Source organism: Impatiens glandulifera, chromosome 7, assembly GCF_907164915.1.
Source record: "Impatiens glandulifera chromosome 7, dImpGla2.1, whole genome shotgun sequence".
In the NCBI taxonomy this organism is placed as follows: Eukaryota; Viridiplantae; Streptophyta; class Magnoliopsida; order Ericales; family Balsaminaceae; genus Impatiens; species Impatiens glandulifera.
In genome coordinates, this window is record NC_061868.1 from 9,374,625 (window position 1) to 9,390,621 (window position 15,997).

The following is a 15,997-nucleotide window of genomic DNA, read 5'->3' on the forward strand; positions in this document are numbered from 1 at the left end:
TTGTTTTTTATTTTTTTTTAAAATAATTTAAACAAAATTAATTTTTCAATCAATTAATTCTCAACAATCATATACTCTCGTTAACAAAAATACTAAAATACCCTATATTTTAAATAATTATTTTTATTTTATTTATATATATCAATACCTTTTAAATATTTTTACTAAAAATAATCATTACCTTCTCAAAATCATTAACAATCATTATTTTTTTCCTTTAAGTTTTTTAAAAACTTCAATCCAAACAAGGCCTAATTAAAAACAATATAAATATTTCATTTTTTTATAATTTATTTTTTGTAAGTGTTTATCTGCTGTCAAGAATTTATGCAAGTACATAAATGAATATTTCAGTTTATTCAATAAGATAGACAGAGAAAAACATATTATGGGATGAATTGACTTCTTGTCAAATAAAAATAAAAATACAATAAAATAAGTAATAATAATAATATATAATTAATATTTAAATTTTTTATAAATCACTAATAATATATTAAAATAAAAAATAGAATATACTCATTCCAAATTTTATTCACTTTGATAAAATAACGTATCTTCTTACATATTTCACCACATATTTTTTCTAAATTAACTTTTCATTTTGTGACCTTACACTTTTATTTTGTTCAATTAAATATTTGATTCATATTTGATAACATTTAGCATTTGTAACCTCACACTTTGGTTAATCAAATATTTGATTCATATTTTTTAACAATTTTAAATTGATACCAACCTATTATACATCGGCAAACCACATCATAATCATATTTGGTTAAAGAGTTGCACTTGTTTTATTAAATTGCTAAAATAAATTTAATAAAAAATATATATATATTCAATGTTTAAAATTATTAATAAATCACGAATAATATATTAAAATAAAAATATAACAATCTAATTCCACATATTATTCACATCGATAAATCAACTTATCTTCACATATATCTCATCACATATTTTTTCCGAAACAACCTCTCATCTTGTAACCTTACACAATCACTTTTCAATCAAATATTTGATTCATATTTTTTAACATTCAGCATCGTGACCTTACATTTTGTCAATCAAACATTTGATTAAATTTTTTTAACTATTTTCAATTGATATCGGCAGGTTTGCAAGTTTGAAACATACATATACCATTTTTAATTTTATTTTTAACCGTCTTAAGTTTATAAGCGAGTCAACCCACCACAATTCAACTCAAATATCTATTTACTCTTATATATATATAGAGGAGTGATAGAGTGAGGGAATTTGGTGAGGGAATTTGGTGAGGGAATGACGTGGCATCACCTTCATTGGTTGGAAAATGTAAAAGTGGGAGGAAAGAGAGAAAAGAGATAAATTATTTGATTTTTTCATCGAATAAGATTATGCCACGTCATTCCCTCACCAAATTCCCTCACCAAATTCCCTCACCTAATCATTTCTCATATATATATATATATATATATATATATATATATATATATATATATATATATATCCAAATTAATCATAACTCCCGACAATTCTGACACTTTTAAAATTAAGCATCATTATATATAGAGAGAGATTAGTTAGTTAAAAAGTTGAACTTATATTGTTAAAATATTTCGCGTTTATAAAATTTAGTGCTGAATTTAAAATATAAAGTTTTATTAACCTAGTTAATTAAATGATTATACTTGTTTTGTTATGTTGCAAGTTCGAAACATACATATAACATTTTTAATTTTATTTTTAACCGTTTTAAATTTATGGATAGGTCAACCCACAATCTTAACCACAACTCTCGACCCGACAATCCGGACACTTTTGAAATTAAGCATCATTATATATATATATATTATAGATTAATGTAGTTAGTTAAAAACTTGAACTTATAATGTTAAAATGTTCCGCGTTCATCAAATTTGATATTCAATTTAAAATATAAAGTTTTAGAGCATCTCCAATCGATACCCAAACTCAAACCCAAACCACATTTTTCCTCCAACCGACACCAAAACTCAAGCCAAAATAGGTTTTGTATTATTTTCCCTCTCTTGCAAATACATATATGCGTTTGTACTATTCATCAATCTCAAATTTTTTTCCTTCTAATTCAACCCCTAAACTTAATTTAGATATATATTAAACTTATTTAGATATATATTAAACTTATTTATATAATTTATTATTTTAATTTATTTATATAATTTTATTTATTTATATAATATTTTTTATATAATATAAATTTATAATAATGTTCAAAATTGACAATAATGTTAAAAAATTGTAATAATGTTAAAAAAATTAGTTTATGCATGGTAACTTTTGAATCATTAATGAATTAATTTAATTAGTTTACCAACAAATTAAAAATAATTTGGTGATATTTAAATATTGTGATGTAATTTATAACATTGTAAAATTTATGAGGTGATATTAAAAAGTTATAAAAATTGATGTAAGGAAGAATATTATATGAATATTCTTTTGAGTTTGAGAATGAGTTTTTCGGTTGAAAAAAATTACTGTTTGATGAGACATTTACACCAAAATGAGTTTATAAATGAATTTTTTGGTTGGAGATTGTCTTATTAGCATAGTTGGTGAAATGATTATACTTGTTTTTGTTAGGTTGTAAGTTCGAAACATACATATAACAATTTTAATTTTATTTTTAACCATATTAAATTTATGGGCAAGTCAACTCATAATCTGACACAAATATCTATTTACTCCCACGTATATATTCAAATTAACCACATCGATCCAACAATCTGAATACTTTTAAAATTAAAAATATATATATATATATATATATATATATATATATATATATATATATATATATATATATATAAAAGAAGTGGCTTGTTATTTTAATATTTAATACATTATATTTTAGAATAAATTAACATGTACACTTCATTTTTAAAATAGGCACTTCATGATCTTTTAGACATTATCAAATAAATTAAGCCAAAATAAGAATTATTTTTATATATCTTTAAAATTCAAGTTTTCTTTCCATTTAAAAAAACTAGCACGAGAGTATATAGTCAAATTATGTATTAATCTCAATTTAAAGCATTTTAATAAAAATCAAACTCATCACATTTGATCATTTAGACACGAATATTATTAATTATTTTTTTTAGAAAAGTTAACATAATCCTTATACTGATGATGATGCTTAAACTTAAAATAGTTAACCAGAATCAAATTTAAGATATTAGACTATGCAAACTAATTTGACACTTAGATTATAAAAAAAAGTTACATTACCTATTTTAAAATAGATATAATTTAACAAAAATAAAATATTCTTAAAATAGTTATTATTAATTGAGATTGAAGCAACCCACATAATTAAAGTGACAAAAATTTACTTAAAAAAATAAATTAAGTTCAATTTTTACTAATATAAAGAAGGTCATATCTAAATTGGTTAGTCATTCCTAAAGAAACTATCCAAAATAAATTTGGATAATAAAAAATTGAGATCTTAAACTTTAAATGATATATACACAGTTGGTGCAATTAGTAAATAAAAAGTTATTTTTTATTATAATTTGACCATATTTTTAATGTAACTTGTGATATAGTTTTGATTTAAAAAAAGGGAAATTAAAGGACTATGACCTTATAATTTTTCTAAAAAAATTTGATAAAATAAAAGTTTCTAATATTATCAAATTAATTTTCAAAAAATTTGGAAAATAAATTTTTTAATATAATCAAATTAAGAAGTTACCAATAAAAATAATATATAAAATTACTAAAAATATCTTATTGATTTATATTTTAATTAATAATGGTTAATTAGTAATTCACTTTATTTTGAGGGATAAAAAAGGAATATAATGTAAAACAAAAGAAGTCAATCAAAGGCCCATACACGTGTTCGCAATCACAAATCCAGGGTTCGGCACACCTTATCTTTAACTTTATCGACGTCGATATAACATAAAATATTAAATTTAAATGCCACGTCATATTTTTTTTTTTTTATAACAAATAAGTTGGACTGGGTTTAAGAAAATTAATTTTATTAATTTGAAAAAAAATATTATTTATTAAATGACCAAATTAAAAAAAAATCCCTATCATTTTGCCTAACTATAATAAATGGGAAAAAATGGTTAATTACAAATTCTTATTTTTTTTAATAATTAAGTAAGAATCTTATTATTTAAATATTAAAAAATTACTTTACTAATTATTATTTTGTTTTGGATTTAAAATAATTTTATTATTATTATTAAATTATTATATTTTGCATATTTTATTAAATTTTAAAGTATGCTTTATTTTTTGGATTTATCTTTTAATACTTTATAATACATTCTTATAATTTTTACATTATGCATCAAATTATAATATATATAACTTATATTATTTTTTTTATATTTTAAACTAAATAATAATATATTTATGTATTTTACTTAATATATTTATGTATTTTACTTTTAAGGTAAAATAATTGAGAAACTACCTTGATTTATATATTACTTATTTTGCTCCAAAATTTTATATATCCAATTCAATTTTGGACAAATTGATAATTTTTTAGAAAGTTACTAAAATTAATTGAATTTTCAATATTAATATTGCTTAATTTATTTAATTCTTAAAATAATTTAGAAAAACTCCTAATTATATTTCAATTCTAATTCAATTACATTTGATTAAATATGAATAAAAGTAATTTTTTTTTTTTAATAATACTACTAGATTAGGACAAACCCATACCACAAATTGATTCATAAAACCTAGTCTACATTAGAATATTTACACTTTTCTATAAAAGTTTTAAACTTTATAAAGATTTAAAAATAAAAATAAAAATAAAAAATGATAAACATGGAGGTTGATTTTTCGCTAAATTGAGAAAAAAAATTTGATCTGGTAAATATATGATTTCTCTCTCCTGATTTTCTGGCTTCATATAGCAAACACGCCTTGGTTTAGGCCCAAGAAAGAACGAGATCTGACCTTTTCTCTGTATCTTTTTTGCTTGCTCTCTTTCACCATCATCCTTTCTCTATAGGGCTCTCTCTTCTCCTGCTGTTCTCTTCATTAGCTTCTCCTTTTCAGGTAAGTGTTGATACAGTTTTGCTCTCAATTTTGTGTCTTCTTCTTATTCTACACTGTTATGGATCAGTTTCAACTGTATATTCTGATACGATCCGTTTACCGATCTGGGTTTTCTCACGATTCGATGTTAATTATGTGTATATCTGAATCTTGACTTTCTTTTGGGGGGTGGGGATGAATCCGATCTCCTTGTTTATATTGTTGTTTTTGCAATCTGGGGTTGATCTTGATTAGAAGATTGGATCTTTGTGAGTTGATCGTATTTGGGTATCGAATTCTTCTATGTTCATCTTTGATATATGCATGCTGCATGCAAGATGTTTGTTTTTATGATGTTTTCTTGGGGGAGACTCAATTATGGGTGACCTGATTTAGGATAGGTTTTGAAGTTGTTCTTGAGTTGAAGTATTTGTTTGACCTGATTGAGTATTTGATTTATTCTTTGAATAGCTGAAATCATGGGTGTTGAAGTTGCGGAAACTGTTGTGCCCCAAGCTACCATCAACGGTTCAAGCGATGACATCGGCTCCTTTTTGCAAAAGGCAGGAAATGGTAAAGAGATACATGGATGGCAAACTGTTGAGCCAATAATGTTTGGATCACATGGTGCTGCGGAGGAGACTGTTGTTAATGGAGATTCAAAGGACACTAGTTTACCGAAGGATGCTGTAAATGATTGGCATGTGCCAAAACAGTTCCATTCGTTCTTTTTCGTCAAGTACAGGTTTTTTGAGGACCCAAAATTGAAAGCGAAAGTGGAAGAAGGTGAGAGGAAGTATCAGAAGCTAAATCAAGATCGATTTAGCATCCTCGATAAACTAAGGGCTAAAAGGGTAAGCTTAGATTTTTGTTTTAAATTACAATTGAAGGTGGTTTATGTATATGATCCCGATCCTACTCTTAGGCCTTGTTCGGATTCATTGTTATTTAAATGGGTTATTTGGGTAAAAGGACTGTATTGATAGAGGGCGTTTTGATATTTGGTTGATAGGATGAATGAAAAGATGGTGAATTTTCAGGATTATTCAAATAACCCAATCCGAACAAGGCCTTAATATGAATGATTACTTGATTCTGAATTCCTTTGGTTGTCTAATTGACTGTTATATGAAGGGGGAGAAAACAGCTTTGAATGCTCAAATAGAGCCTCTGAGTGTGGAGAACAATAAGTACAGGAAAATGTTCGACGATAAGAGAAAGGAGATGGAGCCTCTGCAGGAGGCTCTAGGAAAGTTGCGTGGATCTGGAATGGCTGGTGGAGATAGAAACGGAGGAAGTATATATTCGTCTGAGGAAGAGCTAAATGCAGCTGTAAGGTTTTCTATTTCGATCTTTTTATAAATCATTTCTGTACTTTTGTTCTCTCTTGATGTTTCATTTTCTTTTTCTGAAAAAAAAAACAGATCAAAAGCTTGGATTATCGTATTTCACACGGTTCTATGCCCCTCACTGAAGAGAAACTGATCTTAAGGGAAATGAAGCAACTTGAAGCAACTAGGGACAAAGTCATTGCCAATTCTGCCATAAGAGCAAAGCTTCAGGAATCACTTGGTGAAAAAACTGTCATTCAGGATCAGGTTAAAGTAAGGATAAGCGCCATAACAATATTTTTTTTACATTTAATTCTCTTAAATTTCAGAATGAGATCCTAATGTTTTTTTTGCAATTTGCATTACTAAAATGTAGCACATGGGAGGAGACTTGGATGCAGTTAAAAGGGAGAAGAAGGCAATTGGAACCAAGATAAGCAAACTTATTGAGGAAAGGAATAGTATAAATGGTGAGATTAAGTTATTGGAAGCGGATCTTGAGGCTGCAACAAAAAAGCGAGATGAAGAGCTCGAAAAGCTTCAAAAACTCAGGAAAGAGAAAGATTTTGGGGTAGGTTATTACTTATATTTTCACTCTAAAGACATCATTACTTAATTATATTGTTTGTTTGTTGCATAATTTGGTTTACATTATTATATGTTTTTGTGGGTTATCCTAAAAATCCTAATTTGAGCTTTCACTCGTACATACTTGAGCCTCTTTGGAAACTAGTATTTTGTCACACAATCAGAGTGATTTTCTTTCACTCTTCTAATGGGAAATCAATAATTGTCTATCGATTTTGGCTTATATTTTCTCGTTGTGGTGTATACTATTGTCTATCTGTTCGTCATGTAATCCATTTTATGTTTCTTTTACCCTGAGCTTAAAAGATCTAACTATTTATTTTTTTTGCATTTCTCAGAACGGCTCCTTTAATGCGAACCGTGCTTTGCTCAACGATGCTAGAAATCTTGCTGGTAAACAGGACATCGAAAAGGTCAAAGAGCTTTCTGAGACGCAGGTATTATTATTAAGCTGTTTTGGTATTATTAAGCTCAAATTTTGTTCGATGTTTCAACTTAAAATCCAACTAAAAGAATATCCACCCAAAAGTTCATTTGCCAAATGAAATTGTGACTGGATCTGGCCACACAAAATCGAATAAGGTGTTTAATAGCACATCTAAACGATTAAGTTTGATTTAAGTTTATTTTACAAGGGTTACATAATATCACTTATATTAGATTCAAATTAAACTAAAAAGTTTGGTTAATTCTGAAAACTAGAATGACATAACTGAGTGTTCTAATTAGAACATCCAAAGACATCTTTAACCCTTAAAATTAATCATAACATCATATGAAGGTGAAATAGTCTTTAAGTACTTTGCCTATATCAATTATACAATTTATCAAATTAACTTACATACACCAAGAACTTAAAACTTAGATATTTTCATTTTGTTTATTCACTTTACTTTTCAAATGGTTAACTCATTTCGATACTTGTTTTTTGGGAAAATGGCGGATCATTTTATTTAAAGATTAAATCCAAGTGTCTTTCTTTACAAAGCTTTTTGCAAAGAAAATGAAAACTAAAAGCCAGTTGAAGAAATGTATTTGGAACTCTCCACCATATTGATCCTACATTGAAACTCTCCAGTTAAATAATTTCCTCATTTTTTATCCTACATTGAAGACAGAGGGAGCCAGTTGTGAAATGTATTTAGAACTCTCCACCATATTCGAATGAGTGCCAATCCATTTTGAACAATATATTTTTCCAAATATCTTTCAACACTCCTAATTTTTCTGCACTCATTCAATACTTAAAATTCAGTTTTCAGTACTTAATTTTCAGTTTTATTCGAGATATTATCAAAGGAATTCGGATAAATTCTAGTTCTACAAATGTTCTAAACGTGCTCTTCTTTGTTGATTAGATATGATGCTTGCTCATTTCTTATTGTTAACTGGACACACTTGCTTTTCTTCGCTTTGATTCAGGTTAAGAGTTTCATATCGAGCTGGAGCAGTAAGAAAGAGTTTAGGGAAGACTACGAGAGAAGGATTTTGGCATCATTGGATGCTCGACAACTGAGTAGGGATGGTAGGTTGAGGAATCCAGGTGAAAAGCCCTTGATAGAGGCATCTGCTCCTCCTCCCCAAGTGGAGACTGCTAAAAAGGCTATTGTTAGACCACCTAAAGAAGAAGTTGTTATTCTCGCAAAAACTGAAGCTGCCCAGCCAATTGTGAATGTCCAGAAAGAAGAAGTTAAGAATAAGAGTAAGCCCCAGAAAGAAGATAAGAGTAAACAAACCAATCTGGACGTTGTCTTGGAGCCTGCTGTTGAAACTGTTGTGGTGAAAGAGAAGGAAATTCCGAAAGAGACCAAAATTGATGAGGCCAAGTTGAAGGAAATTAAAAGAGAGGAAGAGATTGCTAAATCCAAGCAAGCATTGGAGAGGAAGAAGAAGCTGGCTGAGAAAGCTGCTACTAAGGCCGCCATTAAAGCTCAGAAGGATGAAGAAAAGAAGCTCAAGGAAATTACCATTTTTTATCCTCTTTTCACATGTTTAAATTCTTTCCTTCTTTCTGGAAAGATGACAGTTTCTTTTTGATTCTCACAGGAACGTGAAAAGAAAGCAAGAAAGAAGGCTGCTGCTTCTGCACCAGCAGATGAATCCGACGAACAGCCAGCTGAAGCAGAAATTGCTGAACCAGAAAAGGCCGAGGAAATATCTGAAGCTCCAGTTTCATTGAAGAACAAGGATGTGAAGGATAAAACTGTCAGACTCAGAACTCGACGGTCAACAAAAGGCACGGATTCACTCCCGAGGGCCATTCTCAAGAGGAAACAATCGACAAACTACTGGGTTTGGGCTCTCCCTGCTGGTATGGCTGTCCTGCTGCTGGTTGCAGCGATCGCATACAAGTATCTCCTTTAAAGGTAACCGGGATTTCTAAGTGATCGCCATGTGGGTGATTAGAAACTGTATCAGTAAGACTAAATATATAATAATTTGCATAATTATGTTTCCTTTCCTAGAACCAGGCAGTTTGAGATTCTTGCAGGTGATCAGTCTTTTCTTTAGACTCTTTTTTTTGGGTGTTTTTGTTAAGACTTGAAATTTTGATATGTTGGATCCAAACTCTTTTTTACTTCTAATTTCTACAGGAATTCATACTTTCTTGCATCTCTTTTGAAAATCTTTACAATTATTTGAAAACTGTTATTTCCTCACAACCATTGAAAAATCTTAAATATTTTATTTATTTTCTTTTGCATTTGGTATGGAGAATATGATTGAATTAATTGAAATTTCATTTTGTACAAGTTTTTGTTAACTTTTTTATCCACTTTTAGTTTTTACCATTTTATCAAATGAAATTTTTATAACTTAGGAACATATGTTACACTAGGTCAAAAGATAGTGATTCAAAAAAATCTGACCAAAATATGTTACACTAGATCACTATTGCTATAAACTTTATTTTAACATATGTCTCCAGCAATATGGAGAAGAAACATAGGCATTGGTGGTTTTTTAACCTCCATGATCCCCTCTAGCATCTTGACAACTTCTCCCATAGAAGGTCTATCTTTCTCATCATCTTGAATACACCATCCTGCAACTCTGCAAACCCTAATTACCTCCTCAGGGTTGTCACAATCTGGTTCCTGTAACATACTTATAATCTCCATGTCTCTGAAATGTAGCTTGGCCATGAGCTGAACTGGGAAATACTCGCCCGTATCATGGTTAGTTTCCATATCGGTGTTCCTCTTCCCGGATATGATCTCAAATAGCATCATTCCGAAGCTGAAAACATCAACCTTTGGAGTTATTGCCACTCCCGAGATCCACTCCGGTGCAAGATAGCCTCGGGTGCCTTTTAGGGTTGTTAAGACGCGGCTGAAATCTCTTCCGAATAGCTTTGCCAGCCCGAAATCAGAGATTTTCGGGTTGTCGTTTTCGTCGAGTAATATGTTTTCGGGCTTGATGTCGCAATGGATGATGCAATCTCTGCATTTATGGTGCAAGTAAGCCAACCCTTTTGCTACACCTAGGGCTATAGCGTAACGAGTCTTCCATTCTAGGGTTTTGGTTTGATTTCCAAAGAGGACGCTGTTTAAGGACCCTTTTGGCATGTAATCGTAGACGAGATATCGGTTTGCTTGTTTGACGCAAAACCCACGAAGGCGAACTAGGTTTATGTGATGGGTTGTTCCGATTGTGCTTATTTCCATCCTGAATTGCTTCTCCTCATGTCCATAACATTTCAGGGTCTTAACCGCTATAACCGATGAGTTAGCCAATGTTCCCTTGTATACAGATCCGAAACCACCTTCCCCGATTTTCTCGGAGAAGTTCTTCGTCGCGGTTTTTAATTCTGCGTAGGTAAAAGAAACCAGCGAATCTTCATTCGACTCTGAAACCACTTTTGTGGAGCGAAAGGGTCTCACTTTCTTCTTGATCATCGTCCATAAGGCGAAAACGACTAGAACCAGGCAGAACACAGAAAGTCCAACCATAATAGCCCAAGTTCTGTTGAACACTTTGTTTCTCTTGCTCGGATTAGGTATTAGTTCTCGTTTGGAAATGCGAAAATGGAGTTGGCGTCCAAGGATATCGCCTAGGGAGAGATACTGAATGTTTAACAGATCCTCTTCCCAAATCAAACACTCATTGTCAAAAGTGTATCCAGTACAAGAACAGCTATCCAAACAAGCTGATTCACACTCTTCAAAACTCTTAGCTGATTTAGAAATTGAATTCGCAGGTAATCTGATGTTTGAAATATTTCCAAAGACATTATCATCATTCCTCCCTTGATTGCATTCCAATGGGATTCTCCTAACACACCCATTTGAGAAATTGCCATTTTGCCACTCCTGCTGAAATTTCGGCTCGAACCCATTCAGGCATTTGCACGTTACCAAGCTAAACTGGTTGCAGCCGCCATATTCACCACAAAACGCGTAAATCTCACATTGTTGCTTCGGTCTAGACCAAACCAAATCCCACTTCTGCGACTCGTTTAGCCAAGCCAGCTGCATCAGCTGGCCAGACGTGTCCATCACATATCTGGTTAGATTCGAAGGAGAGTCGCGATTAATCGAATAAATGAAATAATTCTCTTTCTCATCGGACACGTAAACCATGTCATTATACGAGTTTTTCACAACGTCTGATCCGAAAACTGACACTCTTCCCGGCCAAATCCCGCAAGCAAAGTGACGATGCCCGTTCAACATGATGAAGTATTGCTTCTCCCCGTTTCGATCCATCTCGAGCGAGTACGAGCCTGGAGATGGATCGTCGAGGCTTTTCCACGAGAAATAGACTTGTCTATTTCGGGTAAGCTTGTTTAAGCCTAGTTTGGCTCCTGGTAACCATGTATCCGTCGGATTATCGAAGCTTTGCCATATTATAGCCAAATTCATCGCGCTTCTTACGACGAGATTCCCACTGTCGTGAAGAACCATGACAGGGGAAGTGATAGGAGTGTCGGACGTCAAATTAGTCGACCAGATTGGTAATTTTGATTGGTTGACTAGTATAATAAGGTTTCCATTTTCGGAAAGTTGTAGTTTTGAGGTGGTTGGATCAGAGATTGGAGTCTCTCTGTTTGCCACCCATACTATTGTTTGAACAGGAAGTTTTCCATACCATATGCCTATGTAATAGTTTCGAGATGACTCACCTGGTTTGAAGAATCCAAGCTGAAAAACGCCAGATTTTGAAGTTATGGTTTGATTCCAAGATATCGATTCCCCGGCCGAGATGGAATCTACTGTTGTTATTGATGCATGGGACATGGAAGAGAGGAATAAGATAGAAAAGGTAAGAAGAGAAAAGAGGTGCGGGTTTTTCGAGTTCATCGTCGTGTTTATGAGGTTGGATTACGTATGAACAATTTGAAGATTGAGATATATAGATGAAGAGTCATTAGGGTATAATTTTCCAACTTTTTTTGAACGAAATTTCAAGGTTGATGATGGTAGGTATAGTGGAAGACTTGGACTAGAAAGCAAAGGGAGAAAAAGAAGACATAAACATTTGACTAATGCTCTAAAATTATTCAAAAGTCAAGATGGTTGATTTTTGAGGTTAAAAAGACCATGACATTAATCCTTAAACTATATAAGTGAAATTGAAGTTTCACCCACTATAATAGTGGGATGTAAAAGTAAAACCCATATTTTTTTCTCACAAATTTTGGTCTGAATCTGTTCAGGATACCAAACAAGGCCACAAGAGGATCCTTAATTGAAAAGATCCACTAGAAAAAAGAGTCATATCACTCCCATTGACTTAAAAGATGAATGTTCCAATTTGCAGAAATAGCACTTGACATGATTTATATGAGAATTGTTGCACTTCTTTTATTGGTTGATGAAGTTAATTGTTTACTCAATCATAAAAGACATATCCATATGTGAAAACTCATTTTCCGAATTCGAAATTTGACATCAACTACAACTCATTCGACCGATAGATGGCTAATTGATAATTCATGTTTTTGATATATGCATTGTAAGTAGATCGAGTGACAAATATAATAGGTTCGATTCGTATTAAAATATTATAATTTAAATAGACTCTTATTAAAAATTCTAATTTAACAATGGGAAGTCATGCTAAACAATAAATTCCTATAAAAAAAAACATAGATATTGCTTTGGTTATCTCACTATTTGTTTTCTCCTTCATAAATAATGATGATTTTTTTTCCTGGTCTTTAAAGTTTGGATACATAGAAGCAAAATAAATGCGATTAGAAAGTGTTTTTTTGTGGACTATAATCTCAACCTTTATATAATTATAACCCTGAAAGTAGGCAATATATAAACATTAGTAATCCAATAGATACAGAAATGAGATATTTACCAATTTGCAACATCAAAATTAGAAGCAAAAAGGTTAATTTAAAATATATTTATGGATTTGAATTCAGATCCAGAGTTGGTTATGTTTTTAAATATGATCTCATTTGAATTTACATATACATTGAAACCGACTGAAAAAAAAAAAAAAAAAAAGACTGGATTTTTAAATTGGAAGATGGAAGGGTTTCTTGCCTCAAAGGAACAAACTTGTAATTAGGGGTAGGATCCCCTTTGAGGGTATTCTCAATTCTTTCAACCTAGGGATTAGGGTAACTTTTATTTGAGACAATAAACATGGTGACAACACTAAATACAAGCTATCACATTTGTTTGGATATAAACAAAACTCAAATGAACATTCTTGAAAGAATATAATAAGGATGAAGCCAACAAAGGCCCTCTCTCATGTACACCACACAATTTGATATTTTTTGGCCATAAACTTAACTATTATCAAATTTTCAGACACACCCATTCCTATTATTTTGAAAAATTATATACAATAAAGATTCTTTCAATATCTCATTTTTAACAATTTTCTAAGATGGATTGATGACCAGATATGTTTCACACGTGTCTCTTGGACTACATACAATAAAGATTTTTTTCAGATTTTTTTTCTGTTCTTTTCTTTACAATTTTCTAACATTTGTATAATTGAAATTTGTTGAACATGTCTTCCTCTTAGATTTTTTTTTTAAACCGCGTCAAATAAGGGTTTCGATTTTTCCTTAAGAAATGAACACTCTAACCATTAAGCTAAATTATGTTTCGACTCCCCTTGAGAAATGAACACACTAATCATTAAGCTAGACTATGTTATCACGTTAATTAGATATATTATTAATATATATATATATATTTAATTTACAGGACTAATTGAAGGCAAATTAACTAAAAATTAATGTTTAGATTCCCTAATATCCATTTATTCATACATGGAAGATGTCAATCCTTCTGCATTCTACTAGATCTATCATCTATCCATGTTCCTATTTAAGTTTGAGTGGTTTTGTATTCAAATACGTTATTTATTTACAGTTTTGAAACAAAATATGGTCACAAAATCATGAGTTCGAGTCTATACAAACATTTAAAAAAATATCTCAAAACACTCTAAGTGTTACTAGTATTCAAAATACAATGTATTAATTACTGTTGAATTGAAATGAACATTCTTTAATTTGCTTGAAGATCAACAACATACAAAGAATCCAAAAACAGGATGAATTAACAAAACACTCAACACACTTAAATGAACACTATAACCCATCTCATTTAACCGCAAAGAATTATATATATCCAATCTCTCATATGTTTTTAACTTCTTATGCAACAAAAGATCATCAAGCATACCCACAAATTCCATAAGCACAAGGAAGTCCTCTTTTGCATTTATGTCCACACTTTCCACAATTTGATTTATTATTCCCGACATTCGTGCATTTCCCCTTACAACATCGTTCACATTGCTTGCACTTCTTCCCACATTTCCCACAATTGTTTCTATCGCTCAAAACATTTCGACAATGCTTCTTACAACAATAGAGAAGCCCGGTTCCCTTGTTGACAGACACCCCATTGCATACACGCACACGACGATTCGACGAGTAAAGATTGCAATTCACGCCTTTCTTGATGCTAGTAGTTGAAGTACTCAAGAATCTACTTCTCATCATGTGGGCAAAAGGGGTGTCGAGATGGTACTCATCTTGGTCCACATCTTCTTCAATGTCGGAAAATATGGCGGTGGTGGAGTGAGTCGCGAGTAAGAGAGTGATGATCATGGTTAAAGAAAGAAGAATTTTGGGGGTGTTGAGTAAGGAGGAAGACATAGTTTCTTCCTTTTCTCTAGCTAATTGGAGAAGCAAATTATTGTATGCATGAGTGAGTGAAGAGCAAGATATGTTTAATATATATATATATAAATATATATTTATATGTTATTTTAAGTAATCATAATACTCAAGGACGAATTTAGGATTTTTTTTCTTAGTTATAAAAATTACATGTATTACACTATTACGGATAATAAGTAAGCATATTAATTGAACCGATCCACGAATATCCTACTAAAATAAAATAAATATACGAAGTCTAAAAAGAGATTAAAACACCTGATTTAAATAGAAAATTTTTATATTAAAATTTTTATTTTGTATTATTTAAAATGTAAAAATAAGACAATTTTATTTTTTTATGAAACTAATAAACTTATACTTATTATTTAAGTTGTAACTTTTATTTTTTCTACAATAAAATTAATATATTATAGGATTTGATTTAATATCTTTAAAAAGTTCTAGTTCAATTTAAATCATCATAATATATGTGCTAAAAATATTTTTTTCATTCTATTCCGTTAAATAATTTCATATATTTCATAGCTAAAAATGATTTTTCTGTAGTGACGATAAAAACTATAGTAAAGTCAAAATAAGTCAAATTAATCTATCAATCAAATTATAATTTTGTGACTCATCCATTTAAACTAATATGTGACATAATTAATTGATGAAAGATACATTTTGAAAATTCTTATTACCTGAAACATCAATTTTATAATGTTGGAGTTGTGATATAAAAAAACAATGTATTACTTATTCATTAAGTCTTTTTAATAACATTTTTCGGTCAATTTATAAATATTTTTATATTTTAAAATTAATTTTAGGATTTGAACTAAGTAAAAAGAGCTCTATTTTTTTTTTA

The 15,997-nt window shown here is 30.4% G+C and overlaps 3 protein-coding genes across 3 annotated transcripts; 1 reads left to right on the forward strand and 2 right to left on the reverse strand.

Moving 5' to 3' along the window:
• The first annotated feature begins 4,922 nt into the window (after window positions 1–4,922).
• LOC124910304 (proton pump-interactor 1-like) lies at window positions 4,923–9,587 on the forward strand. Its single transcript, XM_047450932.1, has 8 exons — window positions 4,923–5,076; window positions 5,527–5,909; window positions 6,190–6,387; window positions 6,480–6,659; window positions 6,763–6,957; window positions 7,313–7,411; window positions 8,397–8,933; window positions 9,021–9,587. The coding sequence occupies exons 2-8, from the start codon at window positions 5,535–5,537 to the stop codon at window positions 9,336–9,338; spliced, it is 1,902 nt and encodes a 633-aa protein (XP_047306888.1). The 5' UTR covers window positions 4,923–5,076; window positions 5,527–5,534; the 3' UTR covers window positions 9,339–9,587.
• A 45-nt stretch (window positions 9,588–9,632) lies between these two features.
• On the reverse strand, window positions 9,633–12,508 carry LOC124910303 (G-type lectin S-receptor-like serine/threonine-protein kinase At2g19130). The gene has a single exon (XM_047450931.1). It carries the CDS (start codon window positions 12,275–12,277, stop codon window positions 9,887–9,889), a length of 2,391 nt encoding a protein of 796 aa, XP_047306887.1. The 5' UTR covers window positions 12,278–12,508; the 3' UTR covers window positions 9,633–9,886.
• Window positions 12,509–14,495: 1,987 nt separating this feature from the next.
• On the reverse strand, window positions 14,496–15,170 carry LOC124910682 (protein GRIM REAPER-like). The gene has a single exon (XM_047451358.1). It carries the CDS (start codon window positions 15,118–15,120, stop codon window positions 14,632–14,634), a length of 489 nt encoding a protein of 162 aa, XP_047307314.1. The 5' UTR covers window positions 15,121–15,170; the 3' UTR covers window positions 14,496–14,631.
• Between the last annotated feature and the right edge of the window lie 827 nt (window positions 15,171–15,997).

Bases quoted from the DNA above. Each gene is read 5' to 3' on its own strand.
- LOC124910304 (XM_047450932.1), top strand. From the start codon at position 5,535: ATGGGTGTTGAAGTTGCGGAAACTGTTGTGCCCCAAGCTACCATCAAC. The intron at 6,660-6,762 runs GTAAGGATAAGC...ACTAAAATGTAG, and splicing joins TCATTCAGGATCAGGTTAAA to CACATGGGAGGAGACTTGGA. The intron at 7,412-8,396 runs GTATTATTATTA...GCTTTGATTCAG, and splicing joins AAGAGCTTTCTGAGACGCAG to GTTAAGAGTTTCATATCGAG.
- LOC124910303 (XM_047450931.1), bottom strand. From the start codon at position 12,277: ATGAACTCGAAAAACCCGCACCTCTTTTCTCTTCTTACCTTTTCTATC.
- LOC124910682 (XM_047451358.1), bottom strand. From the start codon at position 15,120: ATGTCTTCCTCCTTACTCAACACCCCCAAAATTCTTCTTTCTTTAACC.